The sequence below is a fragment of the Sphaerodactylus townsendi genome, linkage group LG15 (assembly GCF_021028975.2).
Source record: "Sphaerodactylus townsendi isolate TG3544 linkage group LG15, MPM_Stown_v2.3, whole genome shotgun sequence".
Taxonomy (NCBI): domain Eukaryota; kingdom Metazoa; phylum Chordata; class Lepidosauria; order Squamata; family Sphaerodactylidae; genus Sphaerodactylus; species Sphaerodactylus townsendi.
Window position 1 is genome coordinate 3,611,521 of NC_059439.1, and position 25,392 is coordinate 3,636,912.

A 25,392-nucleotide genomic window follows, 5' to 3' on the forward strand; every position below is an offset into this window, starting at 1 on the left:
CCACCTTAACTGCTTTGCATTTAGCTTACTAGGAGCCTTCAAGGCAGCAAGATTTTTATGGTCTGTCCAAACTTCAAAGGGATGTTTGGCTCCCTCCAACCAGTGTCTCCAAGCTTCTAATGCCCTATTTATGGCCCCTGTTTCCTTATCCTCAATTGAGTTCGGACCCTGTAAATTTCTTTGACAGATAGGCACAAGGGTGGGGTTTGTTATCCTCCCCCCTCTGCAGGAGGGCGGTGCCCACAGCCACATCCGAGGCATGGATTACAAATGTTTTTTTGGGGTCAGCATGGCGGAGGATGGGTTCGGACGTAAATGCCTTTTTGAGCCATTCAAAGGCCAGTTGGCAGGTTTTAGTCCATTCTAATGTGCCCCTGGCTGACTGCCTTGGGGCCCCTTTCCCTTTGTTCTAAGTAGATCAGTCAGGGGGAGAGCCTTTTCTGCTAAATCTGGGATGAAGTCTCAATACAAGTTAGCAAACCCCAAGAATGACTGCAGTTGCCTCGTGTGTGGGGGTTCCCACCTCACAACATCCCGTACTTTGTTGCAGTCCATCTCCAGTCCCTCATGTGACACAAAGTACCCCAAGAAATCCAGTTTGTTACAATGGAACTCACATCTTGACAATTTTACATACAATTGATTGGTCATCAACCTCTTTAATGCTTCCCGCACCAGACTTACATGTTCTTCCATGGTTTCTGTATGTATCAACACATCATCCAAATATACCACCACTAGCCACAACAGCCAATCATGCATATTTTCATTGATCAGGTTCTTAAATCCCCCCAGGGCCCCACTCAGACCAAAGGGCACAACCAGGTACTCAAACTGCCCATAGCAGGTGTTCAAAGATGTCATCCACTCTTGCTCTTCTGCAATCCGGACCCGGTAGTAAGCTTCCTGTAAGTCCAGTTTGGTAAAGATTCATCCTTGAGACAAACTCCCTAGCAGGTCCTTTACTAGTGGTAAGTGGTATTTGTTGCACATCAACATTGCATTAAGGCCCCGGTAATCCATGCATAATCAGAGCTACCCGTCTTTCTTCTTTCGGAATAACTCCAGAGCTGCTAAAGGGGAATAGGTGGATCAAATGAAGCCCCAGGCTAAATTTTGTCAAAAAATTCTCATAGAGCCTCTGATTCCTGGCATACAGATCTGTTTTGCAACCCATTTTGCAATGGGGCAGCAGAATATCACACTCCCCCTCCTCAAACACTTTCCCTAGATCTTGGTATTCCTTGGGGATTTGCAGCCCCTCCACAGCCATCGCTGCCAAAGGGCACCCCCCACGATGGCTCCATAGGCCTGCATTGGCTCGATACTATCTGTTGGGGCCAATTGTGTGCCACACAGGAGGGGGACCCAAGCCGCACCAGTCCATCCCTCCACTGGATCTCCAGGTCATGTTTGGTCAGCCAGGTCATGCCCAATATCATGGGGTATTTTCCAACTGCCACAATAATGAATTGCAGTTTTTCCCAGTGGGCCCCGCACCACACAAGCACAGGTTCAGTCAGGTAAGCAGGCGGGGGCGGGGGGTTATCCGCCCATCCATTTGTTCAAACTGGAGGGGCTGCTTAAGCTGGAACAGTTTTAAGTCCCAGCCCCTCAGCTACTGTGGGGTGCATTAAACACTTTGAACACCCTGAACCAATTAGACCCCTCACGGTCATTTTGTTCCCTTTAGCTCCATTCACTAAAGTCAGGGGTAGCACTAATAGGGTAGAGGCTACACTCACCCAATCGGTAGCACCTGGTTTTCCGACCTGGCCCAGTGCCCCCCAGTGCTTCTCAACTACGTCTCTGTCCATGTCAACCAACAGCTGTATAATACCAAAACTGATTTCAGCCTATCTTAACATTATTCCAATTTAATCAAGGTGGAAATCTACTTTGTTGATTAAAATTCCTAGGTCTTCTAAAGTGTAAGCTCTCTTACTTAAGCAAGAAGTGTCTTGCTTTTTTAATCAAGAAGTGGATGATTCTCAGACCAAATAATTCCATGAGTTGCTCTGATGTTCAGTTTGTATATTGGTTTAGCACGACAAATGCTATAGAGGTACACAACTACAGGGATAGTGATACTAATGATACAAAGTCATGTTAAATATTTACTGTGTAAAGGTTGGGAGGGGGGGTTAAAAAGAAAATTTAAGACTTTATTTTCAAGATGTGTATCAAGCAATATAACACAACCAGCAAAATACTATCAATGTTTGACCATAACATGCATTATTACAACTTTCATGCTAGAATGGCATTACTATCAATCACAGGAAAGAAACTCTATTATACAACTTCAGATATTGGTCATCAAGATGTATCACTTTTCAACATACAGTGTTTGTTATAATTTTAAATCGTGTGTGAAGTGCAAAACAGATATCCAAAATAAACATCAAAACAGAAGAGTTAACCATCACAGTACATTATCACATCAGTTCTTTAAGTACACAGATTGTAGAATATGGTTTGAAGATAATAGGCAGTATATCTTGCTAGGGAGCCAGATATTTCGCTACTATTATAAATTAGTACTTTTTTTTTATCCTACTCTTTCTCCAAGACGGATGTTCAAGGTGCTATACATAGTTCTCCTCTAGTTCATTTCTCTCACAACTCGGCGAGGTAGGTTAGACTGAAAGAGAGAGACTGGACTATTTTTTACTTTGTTCCCCAGATCCTAAGCTAACATTGTGTTCACTACACCTCACTGGCTCAATGTCTCACCTTTTTAATGTTTTTGTAAGTTCTAGAGCTCTGCATGAAAGTTCTCTTTGATTTGCTTTAACAATAAAATATAGGTATGCGCTCAGATTTTATTTATATTGGCTCTCAGTTCATTTTGCCCTTTAAATCTTTTACTTTATAGTTATAGTTATGCGTTTATTTTCTCTAGTCTATTTTATTCTTCTATATTGGTTTCGAGGGGTATTTCTAGCTGTTAGATTTGACACTCAAAAGCTTCTCCCCTGGGTCTAACTGTTCTATTGCAGACCAGCCTGGAACCCTCTGAAATTTTTCTAGCTGTAACTGTTGACTTCCCAGCCAACTGGGATAAATTTTTTAGAGATGATACCCCTCTCATGAGATCCACCTTGAGTCTCATTGAGAAAGGCAAGCTATAAATGAGATGCCAAATTTTAGAAGTGTGGGGAAAAAGTGGTCCCATTTCACAGACAAACAGCATCTTCACTGGTACAGTGGGCAGGCAGAGGAGATTCTCCAAGGAATCAGACCGATTTGGAGCCCTCAGCTTGGCAGGCTGTGTGGTAGGGGAGAGGCTGTGTGCATCTGCTAGGAGTGATCCCAAGGGGAAACGCTTTGTGGAAGAACAACGTACAGACCTTTGCCAGGGCTGTCGTCATGGGTGGTGACGTTCTGTTGGTTGTAGCAGCCCTGCTGGCTCACCCTCACCCCTCTCCTGCTGTCCTCCTTGAATTGAAGCCAGAATAAGATGCCAGAATACCATGTATTACAGACTTCCACAGTTGCTTCCAAAAATTGTTTTGTTAAGAACAGGGTGTGTTCATTGTTGGCATCCTTAATGATGCCACTTCATGATAATTAGAAGAGCACTTGTGTGGGGGCCATTAAAGAAAAGCTGTTATTCTCCATGTTACGCTTTGAGCTGGCCGTTTTTCCCAAATTATTATCTGTAACAGATTATACAGTTGCATATACTTCCAGGTTGCCAACTAGCTTGGGAAAAAATGTCCCATCACTTTAAAAGAGGCTTCATAGGTAGAAAAGTTGGTTTTTATACCCTGCTTTTCTTTACCGCTTAATGAATCTCGAAACAGCTTGCAGCCACCTTCCCTTCCCCTCCTCCTCCTCACAATAGGTGAGGCTGAGAGAGTTCTGAGAGAACCATGGTTGGGAATCAAACCCATTCTCCCAATTAGAATTCACTGCGCTTAACCACTACACTAATACTGACTCAAAACTGCAGATCAGATAAACATCTATTAACTTGGTGTGTATTTTGTATTTGTAATTTGTATTTTTGGCATAATTGAGTTGTAAACTCCCCGTTGCCAATTTTATTCTCCTGATTGTAAACTCCCCCCCCCCCATTTTATTCCATCACATACAACATAGTGATAAAATATAATTTCAGCTACAATCGTTAGCAATTTTTGAAATATTTTGTGTGTGAAAATATACAGATTTTCTACAAATAATCAAGCTGACCCCCTCCCCACAAAAGAAAGTTCTGATGCACATGCTCTGCTTGAATATTTTGAACCTGCTCTCTCCATTCTTGATTCACCAACTGAAATGACAATGGATTCAAGAGGGCGGCGAGGCTGAGGCACGCCTCTGTCATGGGGGCGCTTTTTAAGGCTTTCCAAAAACTTCAGCATGTTCTAGCATTAAAAGGGAGAATAAATTATGGATCCTTAATCTGACAGAGGTTTTACAAGGTCAGTTCATAATGTTAATTTTGGGATCCTGAAACACTAACAGCTCAATCCACAAGGGGTGTGGGGGAGGGGAAATGTTGTGGAAGAAAATGGCACTTGCACCAGTTTTAAGGGTCATTTTCACCAGTGCTAGGAAGTGGTGTGGCAGCAGCACATACCACTGCATCTCCGGAACGAGAGCTTGTGCCAGCTGTGCTATGGCTGTGCCACAGAACAGCAACCTTCCCCCCCCCAAATTGTGCTGCCTGCCACTACATCACAGCTTTGCCTAAAGGAGGTTAGCAATATCTCTTGTAATCTTTATCAGCAGCAAGATCTTTATGTCTTGCCATGCTGCATTTTTCCTAGACAACAATACTGATCTAACAGCAAACACAAAAGGCTACAGAATTCTCAATTTCGCATGCTTTATACTTGCAGAATACATTAGTCTGAAGGACAAATGTATATCCTAGAACTCTCTCTTTATTTTTCCTTTAACACTTCTCTAACACTACTGATGTATCATCTAAGCTACATGATATTGCTATCTAATACGTCAGAAACTAGACCACCGTCAAAATTCTTTCCAAACTACATCTGCAATCTCTTGCTGTCCTTCTCTGAGCGAAACTAGTATATACATGCCGGGGAAACCTTTAGAATTAAAATCCTCGGGCAGGCAAGGTGGAGTTGGCATGCACACCAACCAGCGTTTTAATGAGAGCTGACTTACATATTAGCTTTTATTATTACAAAATATGCTTGAATGCTTTCTGCCAGTGTCTTCTAAAACTGCTGTTGAGATTTATAAGTTCATTTAAGCTTTTTTCATTTCAGAGACACAACCCTCATCATCTTTTCTTGGAAAATTTCAGCCAAATGGAGGTTGGTTTGCACATGCCGGAGAATGAGATGGTAGAATGGGCTGAGCCACTTGGCTGGTGATGGATACCCATTCAAAATGTTCCTTCTAAAATAATTTCCATGCAAACAGAAAAATATCACCACAGATGAAAGCTTTTACTCTCCTTTTTAGCCTCTTTCTTTTGAGAAAGAAAGGGGGGGAAAGGAAGTTTTGTGAAGTTCTAAGAAAAAAATATTCTTTTGAAAAAGTGAAAAAAATTAAGACAAAGTGTTACTGAAAATGTGTAATATGCAGATTTTATCTAAGGCATTTAACTAAAATTCCTGTGTATACTGTTGACACATGCAAGATATTTTCAAGGATATGTTCGTTGTTTAAATATGACTAATAAGCTAAGCTATAATGTATTTAATAATATTATATTAATGAGTGATAAAGCTGAATTTGATATCCAGACATGCGGGCAGTCCTCATTGTTATTGTAGGAGACTGTTTCTGTCCAAATGATATATTTTCTTTATTTCTGATTTCAGCTGTTACATTTCTCACTTCTCATGACAAAGAGGAAGAGGCACGCACAGCAGTGCATCTCTCTCATGTGCTAGGTATATTTGCAGTTTTATTTGAAGAAAACTAAGGCATTTATACTTCTAAATTCATAAATATGCTGGGCAGTACAATTTTATATACTAGCCTAGTTATTAATCCTATGTTTTATATTGTAAAAGGAGGGGAAATGTTTGGCTTTGATAGGAAAGTACTCCATATATTTCAGTTTCCCACAAAATTTCATTCTCCCCACCTAATTTTCCCTTCAGAGCTTGAAAACTTTCAGACAATTTACATCTCCTTGTAGGGAAGCATTCCAAAATGTGATCCTCCCGGTGTAGTCTAAAGAGGCGCAGTCCATTCTATGATCTCAGGAGTCTACCATTTCATTCTCATCTCTTTCTCCTGCATGTGTGAATCACATCAATATGTTTTGTACAGCAGCCTTAATCTAAATCATCCGCAAAACATTATTCCCCATAGGGAGCAATTCCTTCCCCTCTACTAGGGGGTCTTTAAAAAATCAGGAATTGCCAAACCAGTTAGCACATAATGATATACTATCTTTCATTTTTAAAAATAGCAAGCCTCCAGATCCTTTTTGTTGCAGGGTTGTAAGGAGAAAGTGCATGCTACACATTTCGCTTTATAACTCTGACAAAAACGCTAAATGCATTTTTTTAAAAATGAAAGTTGGGGACTAGTACATTTTGTAATAAATTATTACAACAATGAAGCAGTAAAATTATCTGACAATTCCTAATATTTTAAAGCCTCCCCGTCCCCCAATCCATACTCCTATCTGCATGGTATCCAAAGGCACTATGACTGCAAATCTTTCCAAAAAAATTATAACAAACCAACTTTGAGAAAGACTGTTGCAAAGTGGTAAAAAACATGGAAGCAGGACAAGTAGAGGCCAGCATCATGTGGATGCTCCTGAAAAGAGGGCCAAGGCAAAGTAAAACATCTGTATGGAAACATCCCTTGTTTAGTCGTATCAAAACTAAGGCTATAAATTGTGATAGTTCACTTATTTTTTGTCACTGTGTTTCTTCAGCTCTACTCTCACCTCACTTTTCCAATGAAGTAATTCATTACAAGTACACGTGATAACCAACAAGATAACAGAAATTGAGATAAAGCTTTTCAATGTATGTCGAAAGAATTAAAAGGTTTTTGTTCACATCATTCACAGACTTGCTAAGGTGATGACAGCTTGTGTAGAAAAATCCATCCCCCCCCCCCGCCACTTCATATATTATAAAACCAAATAAATAATATTTCAACTATTTAGAACAGGTTTTCCTGTTTTCATTCACAGAGCTAAAACGAAGAAGATGAAACTAAATAATTACAAATATACAGTCCAGTCAGTGTAGCTGGAAGGTGGCTAGAGAAAAACAAATTTAAAAATGAAAAATATGCAGGGAGTCAGGAGAAGTGGGGATGCTCCGAGATTGCTGCTGCCTGTTCAGCAGTTCTGGCCGCCTCTGCAGCATCCGCAAACAGCAGAAGGAAAGTGAGAACAGCCAAGTCTGCAGCGCTGCATCATCGACCCTCTGCCAACCTCACCACTGGTCTTTCAATGTTAATAATGAAATAGACCTTTAAGGCAGAGGAGAGACATTCTGTTGATGCCACTTGCTCTTCACAGGGTTTCACTGGTAAGTGGTGAGGTGCTTTTCTTCCGGAAGCGAGGCCTAAGGCTTCTGGGTGGTGCCTGTCAAAAATTAAAACAAAAACAGGAATAATGTATTGTCGAAGGCTTTCACAGCCGAATATTGATAGGTTGTATTTTGGTTGTGGGCGGTTGATGTTATTTTTTTCCTGACAAGGGTTATTCTAGTAGCATTTTCTGTGTTATTGGCATCTTCAGAGGATCTCAGATCCTCTGAAGATGCCAGCCACAGATGCAGGCGAAACGTCAGGAGAGAATGCTGCTAGAACACGGCCATACAGCCCGGAAACCACACAGCACCCCAAAAACAGGAATACATAGAAGAAGAAAACTTTTTATCCAAGTTAAAGAAAAAGGCAATTCCTCCAAACAACCTACAAAAAATACAGCAGCACCAAAGAGGGGAAAAAACTGCCCAATATCAATGAAAATATTTTTTAAAATTTATTCTGGGAATTATATTGGGTTTCCCTGTTCCCAATATTTACATATATATTTATGTAATTGTGTGTGCTTTTCTATGTGACTATATGTTTTCAGTGCAGTTTTTAAAATGTATTTTTCATTGGTAATGGGTAGCTTTGTCTCCTCTTTGTGCCACTCCACTTTTTTATAGATTACTTTTCCTATAACCCCTTTGGAGTGAACAGCAAGCAGAAAAATGATCTGACATCTTCAACTCTACAATGGCAGCTGCAGCTTCTGGGGATGCAAAAATGCAGTTGACAACAGACAACACCCCTTGCACCAAGGAAAGTCCCAAAGCATCCAGATGCCAGCTGCAAGATGGGTGTTTGCACTGGACACAGACAAAGAGTTTGGATTTATATTCCTGCAAGAATGTCCTATAGTTACAAAAGGACCATGTATATATTTTAGTATTTAGTATTTTAGTACCAGTGTCTATAATTGTGAGCAATAATGGGCAAATTTTGTATGCTGATTTTGTATGTTTATTTTATGCCAATAAAGGCTTGAAAAAAAATATATATTCCTGCAAGGACACTCAAAGCAGTTTACAAGCTCATTCCCTTCCTTTCCCCACAACAGACACTTTGTGGGGTAGATGTGCTCAGAGATTTCTGAGAGAACTGTAACTAGCCCAAGGTCACCCAGCAGGCTTCAGGTGGAGGAGTAAGGAAACAAACCACATTCACCAGATAAGAGTTGGCCACTCATGTAGAGGAGGGGGGGATCAATCCTTGTTTTCCAGATTAAAGTCCACCACTCTTAACCACTACAAAATGTTGGTCCTCCTCAGTGGTGGGATCAAAAATTTTTAATAACAGGTTCCGATGGTGGTGGGATTCAAACAGTGGCGCCGCCGCACACACGCCACCTCCAGTCCCCATTGGGCAGGGAGGCTGCTTTAGGAACCCCTTCTCGGCACTCAGAAAAAATTAGCAACCACTTCTAGAGAAGTGGTGAGAACTGGTTGGATCCCACCTCTGGTCCTCCTTTGGCTGTGTGGGAAGGAAAGGCAAAAGCCCCGCCCACTGTATACTAGGCCAATAGAGAAAAGTCCAGCCAAAAGCCATCAACAGCCAGCATCTTTGAATGGGCTCTTCTGGGGCTGTGATGAGAAGTGGCTTTTAATTCATTACTGAAATGGGGAAGGAGAGAGAGGGAAGAGGCAGACAAGGGGCAGGAGTCAGCTGGTGACTACGAGAAAGGAGTTTTGGACAGTTTTATTTATTAACCTTTACCTGTATGGTTGGCTCTGTTTCATTACTGATCTTGCACTGATCAGATGGCGAGCATAGGAACTCACAGAAGGGTCTCTGAGAGGAATGAGAAGAGCAATGCAAATTGTATTCATGGAAAGCAATGGAAATCAGGCAAGGGAAAGGCAGGGTGGGGGTCCCCCTGTTCAATACCCATCCCAACTATGTTACTAGGCTGACTCATGATGAGGGGGGGGGGTCCTGCTTTCGATGCCATGCCCCTACTTCTTTCACCAACCTTGTAGTATGGCCTAGGAATGCAGTGCCAAGATGGAATGCTATCCTCTGCTCAGTATCACCCATGAGGATAGAAAAGCCTGCCTGGGCTAACCTTTGCCAACATCAGCCTTGCAAAATAAGTTGCCTCAGCTTTTCCTAAAGAGATTAGGAAAAGATAGTGCTTTCAACCTAAAAGTCAGTTCCCAATTCCAGTCCTGACTCACATGCCTCTGTCAGCCAAAGGAGATGCTAACAAGAATTTCATCAAGAGTTCTTGTCAAAATGCTACTCTTATTTTTCAGTTTCTGACTAACCCTTCCGAAGACCACCCTCATTTTCATTTGGCATTGTCTCAATATTGTTATTAAATCAGCTTCACCCTAAAAAGCTAACTATCTCCGGGCACTCACTGACTTAGAACATTAAGCCAAGTGTCAAACCATTAAGTTTAACAATCCACCATTTGGTCCCTTCCGCACACACAAAATAATACGTTTTCAAACCATTTTCACAACTGTTTGCAAGTGGATTTTGCTATTCCGCACAGCTTCAAAGAGCACTAAAAGCAGTTTGAAAGTGCGTTATTCTGCATGTGCGGAATGAGCCTTTAACTTAAGTGTCCTAGTTAAGTACCGCTCTCTTGTCTTCCCTCAGGAGGGCGAAAACCTCCTTTGTCTTGGGAGATTAGGGTCACTTAGCATAACCTGAGAGCCAGTTGCTTCCTATAACTAGCCCAGCACTCAGTGTTCAGTATCTCTGTCTAGCTAATACTGTTCCCAACGCATTGCCGTCTCCCCATTCTTCTACCAGAGTTTAATGCAGGTCGCTGAAATTTACTCATTGGACTAATCCTCTTCTAGATAATTATTGCCTTATTCCTCCCAAATCCCTCATTTTTCCAGATCTTTACCCTCAACACTATCTATATTCTAGGACTGTGTACATTCTTTGTGAGCTTGTAAGTTTATTGTTTTCATTTTTACAAATAAAACTTGTTAAACTTTACTTTGGACTCCCGCGGATTTCTTGCGGAAATCCATCTCTGTAAACTTTGGTGGCAGTGATCCTAAGATAATTACCCAACATTTCGCTACACAAGGTCTGATCTCACTAATTCCTCCTTCCAAAGGGGTAGACCTCCATCATTTTGGGTAACTACTAAGAAACTCTTCAGGTCATGATGTTCCCTTGCTGAATGCTAAAAGAACTCCCATTCAGAATGAGAGCAGTTTTCGAGTGCTATGAGAAATGGCACAGCATGACTTGATGGTGTCAGAACCACAATTTAATCCTGGATGACAGAGCTCTGTTGATGTCTATCACTGAGACTGGGTGGGCAATGATGAGACCATAGGCCATGCGTCATCAACTTAGCGGGGCAAGAGGGGCTGCAACAGTGCAGTGGGATGACATGTCCCTCAGCAGGGTCTTTCTCCAGTAGAGTGCCAATTACAGGGGTACCTGGTGCTGGGCATTCAAGACACAAAAGGGATTAAGCACATCATGGTGCCTATTTACCCTTAAACTCAAAAAATCAACAAAGTGCTTGCAAAGCAAAGCATACATAGCAAAATATAGAAATACAAATAACAAACTAAAGAATCAAACATCATATATAAAACAAAAAGTTATCATACTTTCCATAAACCAAAAATTATCATCTTGGACCCTTGGTGGGCTGTTGTGACTTGTTTGCTAAATGCTTTGTAAATAAAACCCCAGTTGAGCTCCCAGTTGGATGCAGTGTAAAGATGGGATACTCCCAATACATCATCTAGTCAAGGGTCAAGGTTTCAGTTGTTCCAACCAGCAGGTTTTGTTAGGGGTCCTGAAGAAACAAAGTCTGCTACCTGTATGCTTGATTTTTGCCCTCCCTAGCTTATTATTCCTAGATGCAGGATAGTCTCTGGTTGCATTTGGATGGTTGATTAGAGACAACTCAACTGTCTATTGATTTACAGCAATACACAAAAATACACAGCTTTCTTGTTAAATAATATGTAAATAGAAAGGTATTCTACTCCCATATTTCAAGCAGAGTGTTTCATCCCAGGTTTCTGGAGGGGTGTTCTTTGGTTGACCCAGATCTGTTGTTGTTGTGGGTTTTCTGGACTGTGCAGCCGTGGTCTGGTAGATCTTGTTCCTAATGTTTTGCCTGCATCTGTGGCTGGCATCTTCAGAGGTGTATCACAGAGAGAAGTCTGTTACACACTGTGTCCAGTGAGAATGTTTAGTGAGGTATATATTGTCCATGTCCAAGGGTGGTTACTGATTGGTTCCCCACCATGATTGGTTACTGATTGGTTCCCCACCCTGGGACATGGACAATATATACCCCACTAAATATTCCCTTCTCACTGGACATAGTGTATAATAGACTTCTCTCTGTGATACACCTCTGAAGATGCCAGCCACAGATGCAGGCAAAACATTAGGAGCAAGGTCTACCAGACCATGGCCACACAGCCCAGAAAACCCACCACAACCAGTTGAAACAGGCCACGAAAGCTTTTGACAATACAGATCTATTGTGTTGAGGTTTGCCCTTAGCAGCTGTTCCATTACAAAAGGAAAACCAGCAAGTCAGAAATTGAGGTTTGTGAGAATGTAGCCCATTTGAAACATGATAATACCTCAATGGCTTCATCTCTTTTAGTCTTGGATGCACATTCAAAAGAGTTTTCATCATAAGGAAATACGCCTTTAGCTGGTTCACTGCTTTCCTCAGATACAACTCCACACTCTGCCTCACCCTCTAGTTCAACCATTTACAACAGCCATTTACAATCTAAATGGTGGAGAAAAACAGGATATGGAAGGGTCAGAGATAACAAAGGTGGTATTAGTTTACTGACCACTTTCCATTGCCCAAGTCCATGCTCTGTTCATGCACTTCCTGGGGTTAATAATGTAAACAGAGTTAAAAACTAACCTCCAATAAGAAGAGCCTTAATTTAACTATTATATATTAATAATTTTTTTTAGAACTAGGCCCCCTTTTCCTTATTTGTAAATCAAAGTAAAATCATATAGATGGTAGAGATGACCTGACTGAATCCCTTTCAACCTACATGAGATAATGAAATGGAGAATGGTTTCCTGAGCTAATACCAGTATCCTCAGTTACCTGCAGGAGTATGCTGATGTCCTGAGGCTCCAGGCAGTCTCCCAGACAAAGCTACCATGGAGGCTTTTGTTCACCACAGTGGAGGTTCAGTAAGGGGTGTTGCCTAAGGCTGCTACCTCTGACCCATGGACATAGGTAAGGGGAGGGTTCTCGGGTTTGAAACCCCCCCATTCATGTCCGAAGCTCCGCCCCTCTGTTTGTGGGTTTTTAAAACATTGTAGTGCTTTTTCAGTTTTTGGCCTGCAGGGGGCGCATTGTTTGGGCTAGCAGCACCAACCTTTCAGGGATTATGTGGGGGACTCTCCTGATGATACTAACCAGGTTTGGTGAGGTTTGGTTCAGGGGGTCCAAAGTTATGGACTCCCAAAGGGGGTGCCCCCATCCTCCATTGTTTCCAATGGGAGCTAATAGAAGATGGGGGCTACACTTTTGAGGGTCCATAACTTTGGACATCCTGAACCAAACTTCACCAAACCTGGGATCTACTATCAGGAGAGTCTCTTATTGATACCACCCAGGTTTTGTGAAGTTTGGTCCAGGGAGTCCAAAGCTATGGACTCCCAAAGGGAGTGCCCCATCCTCCATTGTTTTCAATGGGAGCTAATAGAAGATGAAGGCTACATCTTTGAGGGTCCATAACTTTGGACATCCTGAACCAAACTTCACCAAACCTGGGATGTCTGACCACCACCCTTGCTGCCACAACTCACTGCCTTCTCTCATCACCTCTGCTAGGATCTATTAATTAACCTCTTAGTTCCTCAGCCATTTTGTGCAGTATGGTTTCCTCAGCTCTGAGGTACTGAGGCAGAGGTGTCAAGGCAAGGGGCAAAGACTGCTTCCCTACTGCCATTGGTATCTGAAACCATGGAGATTAACACGAAGAGAAGCACAAATATAATTTGAGGACTACAGCATGGCTGGTTGCCAAGAGTTACCATTTGACTTTCTCCAGATTTGGTAAAAACCTCTGGAACAGTGGCCCTGCCTTGGGACAGCAATATGCCCACATGTTTATGTGTCTCCTCTGCACCCATCCCCAAATGCCTCTCCCCTCCTTGAGATGCGTTGGTGACATCATCATCACCACCAAGACTCATAGAAGGGAAGCCCTTGAGAGATTTCATTGAAATGGAAATAACTTTCACTCCACCAGCATCCTGAGTCTGAACCAGTTTACATAGCAGATTCAATTTCTGGGTACCAGCATGCCATTACATGATGTTCAGATAAGCAACATCTTATGCAGAAACCCTGTGATTACTATACAGGTCTTTGTGTTTCTAGCTCCTTATTGGTAATCCAGGGTACACCCTCAAAGCATTTCTGACTGCAAAGCTCTATGATATCATCACACTGGTTCCAGTTTCCTGAACAAGGAGTCATACCTAAAGAGTTCATCTCAAGCAACATAGGCGGTAGATGCTATATAGAACTTAGTGCATGCATCTTAAGCAGCATCATATATACCTTGATTAAAACAGAACTAGTAAATATTACTATCTGCTTCAATCATGTATTAGTTAAGAAGGTTCACTCATTAAGGGATTTCCCCATTAAACACAGTCAAATCTAGACTAGTAGTATCAGGCGAGCATTCCCAGGCACTCCAAATGCAGAACAGCCTTACGTTACCGAATTGTTAAGTGTGAGAAGTAATTTTAAAACTAAATTGCTCAAAAAGGATAGTCATGCAAATCTGTAACACTTACATCGGTATCCCAAAATATTTATAGACAGAAGGAAAGAAAGAATAAACTGTTAAAAGGAGCATCTGGCAATAAAGTAACATCATTTCTTTGAGAGTGGTTTATCATTAGTAGTTGAACAATAGTAATTTAACTCTTAGTTTAAAGTCCAAAAATATTTGAAAACAAGGTTCAGCTAACTCAGTTTTTGCTGTCCGATTACGACACTGGAATTACTGTTCTGGTAACCAAGTTTTTAGCAATGTTATAAAATCCTTTGGACATTATTAATGATACCTGTTAAGATATTTGCTGCTGCTATAGTTGACTTTTCAACTGTTAATTTGTTTTACTATTGTACTATTGTACTATTGTACTATTATATAATTTGTGTGGATGATTTTAGTGATATATTTATTCTTAGCAATTTTCTTTCAAATCTGACATACTATGTGGATCATCTCCTTCCTTATTCTTGCTGAACGATGCTGGAGACTGTAGGATGTATCTTATAACTATTTAAGATATGGCTATTTATGTCTATTCGATTTATGTCTATTCAACGTTCATGTCTATTCAAGGTTAATGAAATGTCTATTCAAGGTTTAATTTATGTCTATTCAAGGTTAATGAAATGCAAATTTAATCTTTTTAAAAAATTATTGTTGGTAAAAGTGTTCTTCAATTCATGGACTGTCACCAAGATGTGCAATAAGATCATGCTACAGAGACCTAGACAGCGAAAGTACTGTGTAACTTGAAAGTTTAAAATTCTGTTTAACAGGTTGCACAGAATGATAAAGTTATGGAAACCTTTGTGTCCTCCTCAGGTAGGTGACTACACAAAATGGGAGCTACGGTCTTCTAGTGTTTAGAGTAGTGCAGTTGTCATTGGTGGAGCTTGGTGGGATAGGCCAGTGCCAAGAAGAGCTTTGTACCTTAAATTGAACCTAGAACTTTTAACCACTGAAAAGACTGAAGAATGGGTATACTATGCACATCCCACCTAGCTCCTGAAACAGGGGCATAACGAGGCAAACTGTAGCCCTGGGCAAAACCTGAGTTTGATGGGGGCCCCCCCATGGGTGGCCACTCCACCATGACCAAAAAAATTTTTGCACCAGGACACTGGGGCCTGCAGGGGGTGCATTTTTAGACATATCAGCACCAAAATTTCAGCATATCATCAGGAGACTGTCCTCATGCTACTCCCCAGGTTTGGTGAGGTTTGGTTCAAGGAGTTTAAAGTTGTGGACTCCCAAAGGGAGTGCCCCATCCCCCATTGTTTCCAATGAGAGCTAATAGGAGATGGAGGCTACAGTTTTGCGGGTCCATAACTTTGGCCCCCCTGAACCAAACTGCACCAAACCTGGGGGGTATCATCAGGGCAGTCTCCTGATGAGACCCTGAAAGTTTTGAGACTGTGCCTTCAGAAATGTGCCCCCCCAGCCTGCAACCCCCATTGACAGCAATGCAGAAAACTCAATGCAGAGAAAAGATTCTTGGGCAAATTTCTGGGATGTTCCTGCAGGGGGCGCATTTTTTGATGTATTGGCACCAAAAGTTCAGGGTATCATCTGGAAACTGTCCTGATGGGACCCCCCAAGTTTGGTACAGTTTGGTTTAGGGGGCCCAAAGTTATGGACCCTCAAAGCGGGTGCCCCATCCCCTATTCTTTGCTAAGGAGATGGGGGCTACCCTTTTGAGGGCCCATAACTTTGGACCCCCTGAACCAAACAGCACCAAACTGGGGGGGGGTCCCATTAACTGTGGATACCCTCTGCAGAGGCATATCTAGGGAAAATGGAGCCTGAGACAAAATCTGAGTTTTCAGCCCCAGGGCCCAATTTTCCCTAGATATGCCTCTGCCCCCTCCCCCACCTGGCACCATTCACAGCCTCCCTGTCAGGCATGGGGGCTGTCCTGGGGCCCGCTGGCTCGCCTGGGGCCGCTCACCACCGAGCTGTCTGCGCGACCACAGGGAGACCAAGGAGGGCAGGAGACCTGCGGCCACGGCAACTCAGCTGGCAAGCAGCACTCCAGCAAGGAAAGAGCCACTGGGCACTAGCCGGGTCCTTGCACCCGGCCTCTCCTGCGGTGCGGCACCCGTGCTGGGGCCATGCTCGCAAGCTTTGGGCTTGCTGGGTACCACACTGCAGGAGAGGCCAGGTGCAAGGACCCAGCTGGCGCCCAGCGCTCCCCCCGCCACGTAACAAGATGGCGTGTGCCCAGGGACATGTGACCCTCTGGAACCTTATCTCTCCCAACCAGCACAGTCTCCGTCTTCTTAGGAATCAATTTCAACTCAGTCTCTCAAAGCTATTTTGCACGGCAGCCAGGTCAGGCTCAGGACCTCTGCTGCATCTCCCAGTGGCCTGGACAAAGAAATATGGAGCTGGGTGACACAAGGATATTGATGACATCCAACTCCCAAACCACAAATTATTTCATCCAACAACTGATGATCTAAAAAGCACAGGAGACAAAACTGAAGTTTGTTGGTATTGTTATTAATCATTGCTGCAAACTGCTCTAAGCAGAGTGGGATCCAGCAGGTTCTCACCAGTTCCCGAGAGTGGGTTACTAATTATTTGTGTGTGCCGAGAGGGGGTTACTGATTGGCTCTGCTTTTCCATTAGAAATTCCATTAGGTCCAAAAACCATCAAGTCCTGTTGTTTCCTATGTGGCTGGTTAGCGAAGGTAGAAAACGGGATAATTCTCCCTGTTGGGCTGTTTTAAAAACATGTTTTAGAAATAGGGTAAAGTTCCTTGTTTAAGGAAAGTATAATCCTTCTTTTGATTTCTAGAAACAAAATTAAGTATTTGAAAGTATTAAGTATTTGACAGGCAGTCAATTAGAGGAGAAGTAGTTGTTTCTGTTGGCAGTAGACGATAGGACTTGCTAGAATGAGTTTAAATTATGGACAGAAAGAGACCAGCTGGAAATTAGGAACTTTTTTTTACAGTAAGAGTTTTTTACAGTAACTGAGAAATTATTAGTGCCCCGCCCCCAGAATGCCCGGCCACGCCCCCATCGTGCCCCGCCCAGCCCCATTGGCACTACGCCACTGTTTGAATCCCACCACCATGGGAACCTGTTACTAAAATTTTTGGATCCCACCACTGGCTCTAAGCCTGTATGGGGGAAGTCAGCCTATAAATTGAATAAAATAAAAATGTCCAGCCCCACAGGGCAAGTTCTATGGTGCTGACAGCAGACTGATTCAGGGCAGCCGTTGCTTTAGATGTTGATGTGGGGATGTACTGGCAGGGCTGGCAGCTTAATGCAAATAATCCCATTGCTTCAATTCAATAGAAACAGCCATCTAAGCGCATAGTAAATTGTTAAAAGTGCTGAAAACAAGCCCTCTGTATTGTGCCATCCTTACCCAGGTCTGCATAGCTCACAGCAATGGGGAAATGTCAAAAGTTCCTTATCAGCACTACAAAACCTAGCTTCTGCACAGCAAACATGAATGCCTGTGCTCAGGACAGATATGTCAATTTCAGAAAGGGAATCTAGTACTCACCTACGATGATTCGGCCCTCCAAACAACATGAACACACTGAAAGAGGAACTGCGTATTAAGAGCTTATCGCGCTGTGCCATTTCATCCCGCCACCCCCCACAAAGGAAGAGGATGGACAAGATGGCCATCCATGCTTGGTGCAGGCTCCGGCCGCTTGGCTAGTTACAGCAGAGCTCAGAATGCACCCATTGCCCCCGACACCCGTTCTCCGCTTGTGTCCATGGCAAAACTTACTGTCATAGGTGGAAGCGATTTGCTCCCCCAATTAATTTCTTAGACATCTCACAAAGATTTCCAGATATGTGCTACATATTTCTATGTTATATTTTTTTTCCCCTTTCCTCCAAGGAGCTCAAGATGGCCTCTATGATTCTCCCCTCTCCATTGTAATCCTCACCACAAGCCTGTGAAGTGGGTCACACTAAGTGCACAAATGTAAATTGTGTGGGGCAAGCTAGGGCCTGTGTCCTGGGCACCACTTAACCGGGGGCACCCTGGCAGCCCCTCCCCCCACAATTCCAAAACAAATGAGCCTCCATCCGCAGTGGTAGCAGGGGCAGCAGGCAAGGGAGGCAGCCAGAGTGAAGCCCTCATGATGATGATGAAGAAGAAGAGGAGTTTGGATTGATATCCCCCCTTTCTCTCCTGCAGGAGACTCAAAGGGGCTGACAATCTCCTGGCCCTTCCCCCATCCTCACAACAAACACCCTGAGAGGTGGGTGGGGCTGAGAGAGCTCCGAGAAGCTGCGGCTTGCCCAAGGTCACCCAGCTGGCATGTGTGTGGGAGTGCACAGGCTAATCTGAATTCCCCAGATAAGCCTCCACAGGCGGCAGAGCGGGGAATCAAACCCGGTTCCTCCAGATTAGATACATGAGCTCTTAACCTCCGACACCACTGCTGCTCCACTGGTTGATGGGCAAGGGAGGGAGGGAGTGCTCCACTGGATGCTGCTAGCCTGGCTGGGGAGGCAAAAGGGAAGGGCTTGTGGTACCCGGGGCTGCAGTTGAAGCCTGGCACTGCAGTTGGGGCACAGGACATGGCAGACTTCACCTGCTCCAGGGTGGCACAAGGAGCCAGGCTGCTTTTGTCTCTCACTCAGGCTGCTTTCTCCAAGGAATGATGATGGCGTAGTAGGTGTGGCTTTCTAAGGCCACTGTGTGTTGCCAGCTGAGGAGGTGGAATGGGAGCTGTGCGGTCTGTAGAAACAGGTACTCTGGAGCTTTTCTCTGGAGCTTTTCTCTGAGGAGTGTCCATTCTGCAAGTGCACACTTTACCCAGAGGTGGGCTCTCACTACAGCTACTGGGTTGACCTCGTGGCCCAGGTGGAGAGAGGGAAACAGGTAAGAGAAGGCTGCTGCTTCTCTTCCTCATTAGCACAACAATGGAGGTTGCCGGACTGTTCATCCCAGGTCTCACTGTCTGAGGAATGTGTGCACCTGAGTGTGTGTGAGTGTGGGACAGTTCCTTACTGCCATGTTGGGGGTGGGGGGTTGTAGGCCTGACATATCTATGCTGGGGGATATAATACTTTGCCTGTTGTAATTCTGACAACATAAGTTCTGACAACATAAGTCAACAGCTTTCCTATGCTTCCATCAGCAATTGAGAATTCTGCTTTCAAAGTACTGATTCCTTCATTGACCAAGTCTGGGGTTGTGACAGTTTGTCAGAACTCCCTCTATGTGTTTATCCCATGGAGATCTGTCCTGCAGCTCCTACAACTATGTTTGGGGGCAATGACTCGAATGGAGGTGACACTGCCGGTAACTGGGGCACCAAGATGGGAACAGAACCAAAATGGATGACCTTTTGACTGGAGAAAACCCTGATGATAACTACGGAGGGAGTGACAACCTCCCAGACCCCTCTTCCAAGGAATACACAGGATTGGACTGGCTACAAACCCCATATAGAGGCTCCCATAATTCCTGATTAGCTACACAGGTCTGGGCTGGTTCGTCCACTGAATTCCTGGATGTCAGGGAACGGATCCAGACAGAAAGCTGAGAACGAGATTCCGATGGCTGGAGGCTGAGAATGAGGCTCTCTGGCATCAGATGAGCATTTCCAGCAGAGGGATGGGAGACCTTACCCAGCGATGCCGGGCTGCCTGTGCAGATGGCACAGAGACCTCAAAGAACAGTCCGGCAACCTGCTCCATTTTGGGTTTGGGTTTTGGATTTGGGTTTTCTGTGGTAAAAGCGAGCACCCCTCATTTGACCCTCCTGGTTGCATAGTTTCCTGCTGCGAACCTGGGTAATAATACTTCTTTCTGTGGCATGGAAAACTTTTGCTTGCCAGGGTGTGTTGATCATGCAGCAGTTAAAAGCACAGGAGCAGGCTAGTGGCAGTTTTGCTCATGATCATTTGGCATCACCCATGGTAATAATCCTTGCTGCAAGATTGAGCTGGAGGCTAATTACAGTTATTCCAGTGTAAATCTGACTTCCATGGCTCAAGGAAGCTTGTGGTGGAATAAATGTTATTAGTCCTGGAAGTGCTGGTTGTTTTATTTTCAAGTGCTGGACAAACAAATTAAAAGGGGGCAGTTAAAAATACGCTGGAAAGAGGAGTTAGAATAAAACCAACACTGTGAGGACAGCTGCCACTGAAACAACAATATTTCATCTGCCCAGTCAATTGGATCACCAGTGGCCAATCAGTAACCCAGTCAGGCAAGTGCCTGACCTGGCCCCATTTATTTCCTAACAACACTTGGTGGGTGCAAGAAAAAGTGTCAACAGGCACTGTGGTTCTCATGGGCATCATTTGGGGGCCTCTGGTATATGCAATCTGAGTTTGCCTTGGCAGCTTCTAATAAAGAGTTTTGAAGAAGAGGAAGAGTTTGGATTTATATCCCCCCTTTCTCTCCTGTAGGAGACTCAAAGGGGCTTACAATCTTCTTGCCCTTCCCCCCTCACAACAAACACCCTGTGAGGTAGGTGGGGCTGAGAGAGCTCTGAAGAACTGTGACTAGCCCCAGGTCACCCAGCTGGCGTGTGTGGGAGTGTACAGGCTAATCTGAATTCCCCAGATAAGCCTCCACAGCTCAGGCGGCAGAGCTGGGAATCAAACCCAGTTCCTCCAGATTAGATACACGAGCTCTTAACCTCCTACGCCATTGCTGTATTTTTCTGTCCCTGCAACCTTGATCCAGTGTGGAAACTTGCTGGGTGTCCATGAGCCAAAAACACTCTCAGCCTTAACCCTGGCAAATGTTTGGATAGTAGACAGACAAGGAATGCCAGGGTTATGAGGCAGAAGCAGGCAGTGGCAAACGGCCTCTGAATGTTTCTGGCCTTCAAAACCCTACAGGTTGCCAAAAGTAATGTGTAACTTGATGGCAAAAAAAAAATTACCACAAAATGCATTCTTCATCTATTGTTTACTCTTCAGAGAGTGAGTGAATCATGAGTTGCCTTTGTGGTGTCACAGCTCAGAAAAGAACTGCTATGGTAGTTCCAGTTTTGCAAATGTGGTACAGAAACCTGAGTTTATTTTGCCATTCAGGGGTTGCTCATTTACTTATTACTTTTTGAACCTGTTTTAAACGGCAAAGTACACTTACTGCAGCATCAGTTGTGAAAACCTACATTATAGAAGCGATGTTTGTGTGAGTACAAACAGATGAAGCTACCTTTTGCTGTGTCTTTTTGCTTCACTCAATGAATTTGTGCCTGTCTTGTAGGAGTGTTTGTGTGAATGTATCAAAAAGACAAATTACGGTATCCTTCTGTAGAAAGCATGAAAGTGCTTAGAAATGAACCTTCTTTTTTACAAGATTACTTTTCCTGAATACACATACCAAGGTCTAGAAATCCAAGATGCTGATGATGTCTAGGAGTTTCTGAGAACTTTCAAAAGTGATGCTGTATTTACAGGGTCGATTCCCCATGGACAATTAATTGCGTGGTACTCATGTGAAAAAACGAGATTTCAGGCATGCCTCCTCACTGCTTGAGCAACAAAGCGGGGTTCTTCCCAGTTCTGTCCCTTGTTTTCCCCCTTATTCCACGTTTTCTCTGTACCTGCTTGGAAGAGCAACTTTCTGTTTTGCCACGGTTCTTTCCAGTCTCGAGGGAAGGGACGGGGTACTAATCTTCACTATTTTCCCACCCTAAAGAGTGACACAGATCCCGTTGACCAATCAGCCGTCGCCGGGACTTAGTAATGCACGAACAACGTTTACTTGTTTCGTTTTCACCTTTCAGGTCAGAAGACAGCGCAAGTGCTGGGAGGAGACGGGAAAACGTGCGAGCACAGTAAACATGAGATTGAGCAGCCGCTTAAACGATTTGCCATTTGCCAATCAAAAGGCAGGGGGGGTGGACGTGCTTACATCCCCTAACGGTATAAGGACGTGGATCCGCGTTATGGCGTGATCTTGTTTACTTGGAAAGAAGGACCCAGCCCAAACGAAAGCGCTGACAGCCAATCCAGGAGAGGCAAAAAAGCTGGAGATCAATTTGTTGTAGGGAGTGCTGCATTTCGAATTGATGTAGACCTTACATGTCTCTGCAGAATAAAATCTGCGAGTGGGGAGGTTGAAATCCCAATGAAAAGGTGCAGGGTTATTTTAAAGAAACTTGGTTTTAAACTATATTAAAATTTCCAGTGGGGAATTGGACCATGGTGTGACTTTTTTTCGAGAGACGCGCGCCAGAAAAATGTGGAACTTCTTCATTTCCAGGTGTGATATAAGGAGTTTGTGTATAGCTTAAATCATAACACTGGACCACCTAATCCAGCATGTTTACCCTGTAGATGGAATCATTGCTGGGAGGGAGCATGTGGGCCAATGGATGTTGAGTGTTTGGGGGAGAGGCGCAATTTCAGTGCTTGCCAGCACCATTTTCTGTAGATAAGCCCCTGATGGAGTGAGAGAATAACTGCCCCCAATCACCCAGTGAGCACCATGTCAGAATAAAGATGGGAACATGGTGCTCTATTGCACCAAACCCAGATTGCATTCATTCTCTTTCACTAAGCATCCCTCCATTCTTTACCTCTTCCCAGGTGCTGTTGGAAGGGCAGCCAGAGCACCAGAGTCCAGTGGAGCCCAGAAGCTTCTATCCAGCCCACCAGAGGGCACAGCCTTCAGCCCTGCCAACAATGAGTGGGTATACCTGCAGGCACCAACCGCCCTTTGTGGAATGGTAGCTGGCAAGCTACAAAGGCTACTCCTTGAATTATCCCTGAGGAGGAGGGCAGCTCCTTCCTAAGGTTGCCACTGACTCTTCCCCTTAGAACATAAGAACATAAGAACATGCCAGCTGGATCAGACCAAAGTCCATCTAGTCCAGCTCTCTGCTACTCGCAGTGGCCCACCAGGTGCCTTTGGGAGCTCACATGCAGGATGTGAGCGCAATGGCCTTCTGCTTCGCTGTTGCTCGATCACCTGGTTCATTGTTACAGGCATTTGCAATCTCAGATCAAAGAGGATCAAGATTGGTAGCCATAAATCGACTTACTCCTCCATAAATCTGTCAAGCTCCCTCTGCAAAGAAGCTATCCGGGTTAATGGCCATCGCACCTCCTGTGGCAGCATTATTCCAAACACCAAATCACATCTGCGTTGCGTGAAGAAGTGTTTCCTTTTATTAGTCCTAATTCTTTCCCCCAGCATTTTCATAATGAATGCCCCCTGGTTCTTAGTATTGTGAGAGAGAAAAATTTCTCTCTGTCAACATTTTTCTACCCCATGCATAATTTTTGTAGACTTCAATCATATCCCCCCTCAGCCGTCTCCTCTCCAAACTAAAGAGTCCCAAACGCTGCAGCCTCTCCTCATAGGGAAGGTGCTCCAGTCCCTCAATCATCCTTGTTGCCCTTCTCTGCACTTTTTCTATCTCCTCAATATCCTTTTTGAGATGCGGCGACCAGAACTGGACACAGTACTCCAAGTGCGGTCGCACCACTGCTTTATATAAGGGCATGACAATCTTTGCAGTTTTATTCTCAATTCCTTTTCTAATGATCCCCAGCACAGAGTTTGCCTTTTTCACAGCTGCCATGCATTGAGTTGACATTCCCATGGAACTATCAACTAAGATGCCTAAATCCCTTTCCTGGTCTGTGACTGATAGCACTGACCCCTGTAGCGTGTATGTGAAGTTTGGATTTTTTGCCCCTATGTGCATCACTTTACACCCTTCCTTTGCTGGTGCATACAGAATGGCTCCTACATAAATTAATGCATATTATTTTCTATAGCAAGGAACAATAACTTACATGAACAAAATGTCAACCAGCCAGCCACCCAGCCAACCAACCTCCCAACCACCCAGTCAACCAACCTCCCAACCTCCCAACCTCCCAACCTCCCAACCAACCAACCAACCAACCAACCAACCAACCAACCAAACAAACAAACAAACAAACAAACAAACAAACAAACAAACAAACAAACAAATCTTTAGTGGTATAGTGTTCTTTGTCCAAATAAAGATAACAGTGTCCCTTATCCTCGTAAAGTCCAAGTAGCATCCTCTGTCATGATCAGCCCATGTTTGATTCTGCCATATCTCCTGCCCAGGATTTAGGATCCCTTCTCTCCTCATTCTCCCTCTATGCTGTGGTTTGTATTTTCTCACTCTTTGTACTTTGCTTCCTGCCTTATCAGCTCATTAGACATTTGCTGTTGTAGTTCTGTCAGTAGTGTGGGCTGTCGGTTGTTTTGATACTGAGGGAGGCTGCATTGTCTCTTCGCCAGGGGACTGGAGTGGTGCCATCCCCCCTTGGGAACTAGTAGTCAGGGGTGGTGTTGTGACGTGAGGGCACCTTGCAGGTTATGCTTAGTTCTGGCAATAGAAGTCTAAATGCTTGTTCTTGATGCTGTTTCACAATAAAGAAATCATCTGAACAGAGTGTCATTATTGAACATCATGTCTGCTGTCAGAGCCTGGAAAGCCACATCTTGCCTGCGGCTGCTCCATTGTGGGGCCAGGACCTGTTCCCAGTCCAAGCACTAGCCCACCAAAAAGCACAGATCAGATAGCCATTCTGCTTAGTCTTTTAAGTCACATCACATTTCAGCAAGGCTTTGCTGGCAAGCCTATAGTAAAACAATGGATCTGTTTCTGCTGGATCCACTAACCAGTTTTGATATCATGTACGGCCCTCCTCATGGAGCAGAGCAAGGGTAAGATAGATGCCACATTAACTCAAGGGTCTGATATCAAGATACATGACATCATTCTTCCCCCTCCCAAATGAAGAAGGCAGCACTTCAGACCACACCCCTCCTGAGGGCACAGCCACTCAAATCTTGTTAACAACAGCCTAGCCTCGAGATCACACACTTGGCACTGGTCCCACAATGAACTTGCAAATGTTCACACCCTGATCTCAACAAACCTGCTACACTGTCCTGCTGCCTTTTCCCTAAACATTAACTTAATCTCAAAAACCTCCTGTCCAACTATTAAAGATCAGGGATTCTTTGTTTTGATTTCATCACGACACTCCAAGCTCATCAAGACTTGGAATGCCCCAGTTTTAATTTCACCAGCACTGCCAAAAACTCATCAAATCTTGAGCTCTCCCAGGTTTTATTCCCATCCAGTAATTTCCACATCATGCCTGGGAATGGA

The 25,392-nt window shown here is 44.0% G+C and overlaps 1 protein-coding gene across 5 annotated transcripts in view; it reads right to left on the minus strand.

Annotated features, from left to right (window-relative positions):
- Window positions 1–2,019: 2,019 nt before the first annotated feature.
- The window catches only part of REEP1 (receptor accessory protein 1), a 54,620-nt gene continuing 31,247 nt past the window's right edge, over window positions 2,020–25,392 (minus strand). The window contains exons 7-10 of one of the 5 annotated variants that reach the window (XM_048517354.1): window positions 17,800–17,835; window positions 12,087–12,208; window positions 9,217–9,291; window positions 2,020–7,552 (exon numbers count right to left, since the gene is read on the minus strand). In XM_048517354.1, coding sequence (XP_048373311.1) covers window positions 7,481–7,552; window positions 9,217–9,291; window positions 12,087–12,208; window positions 17,800–17,835 — 305 coding nt within the window. In that variant the 3' untranslated portion in view covers window positions 2,020–7,480. The remainder of the gene's footprint in view (window positions 7,553–9,216; window positions 9,292–12,086; window positions 12,209–17,799; window positions 17,836–25,392) is intronic. The other 4 variants (XM_048517355.1, XM_048517356.1, XR_007246246.1 and 1 more) reach the window with 4 other exon arrangements.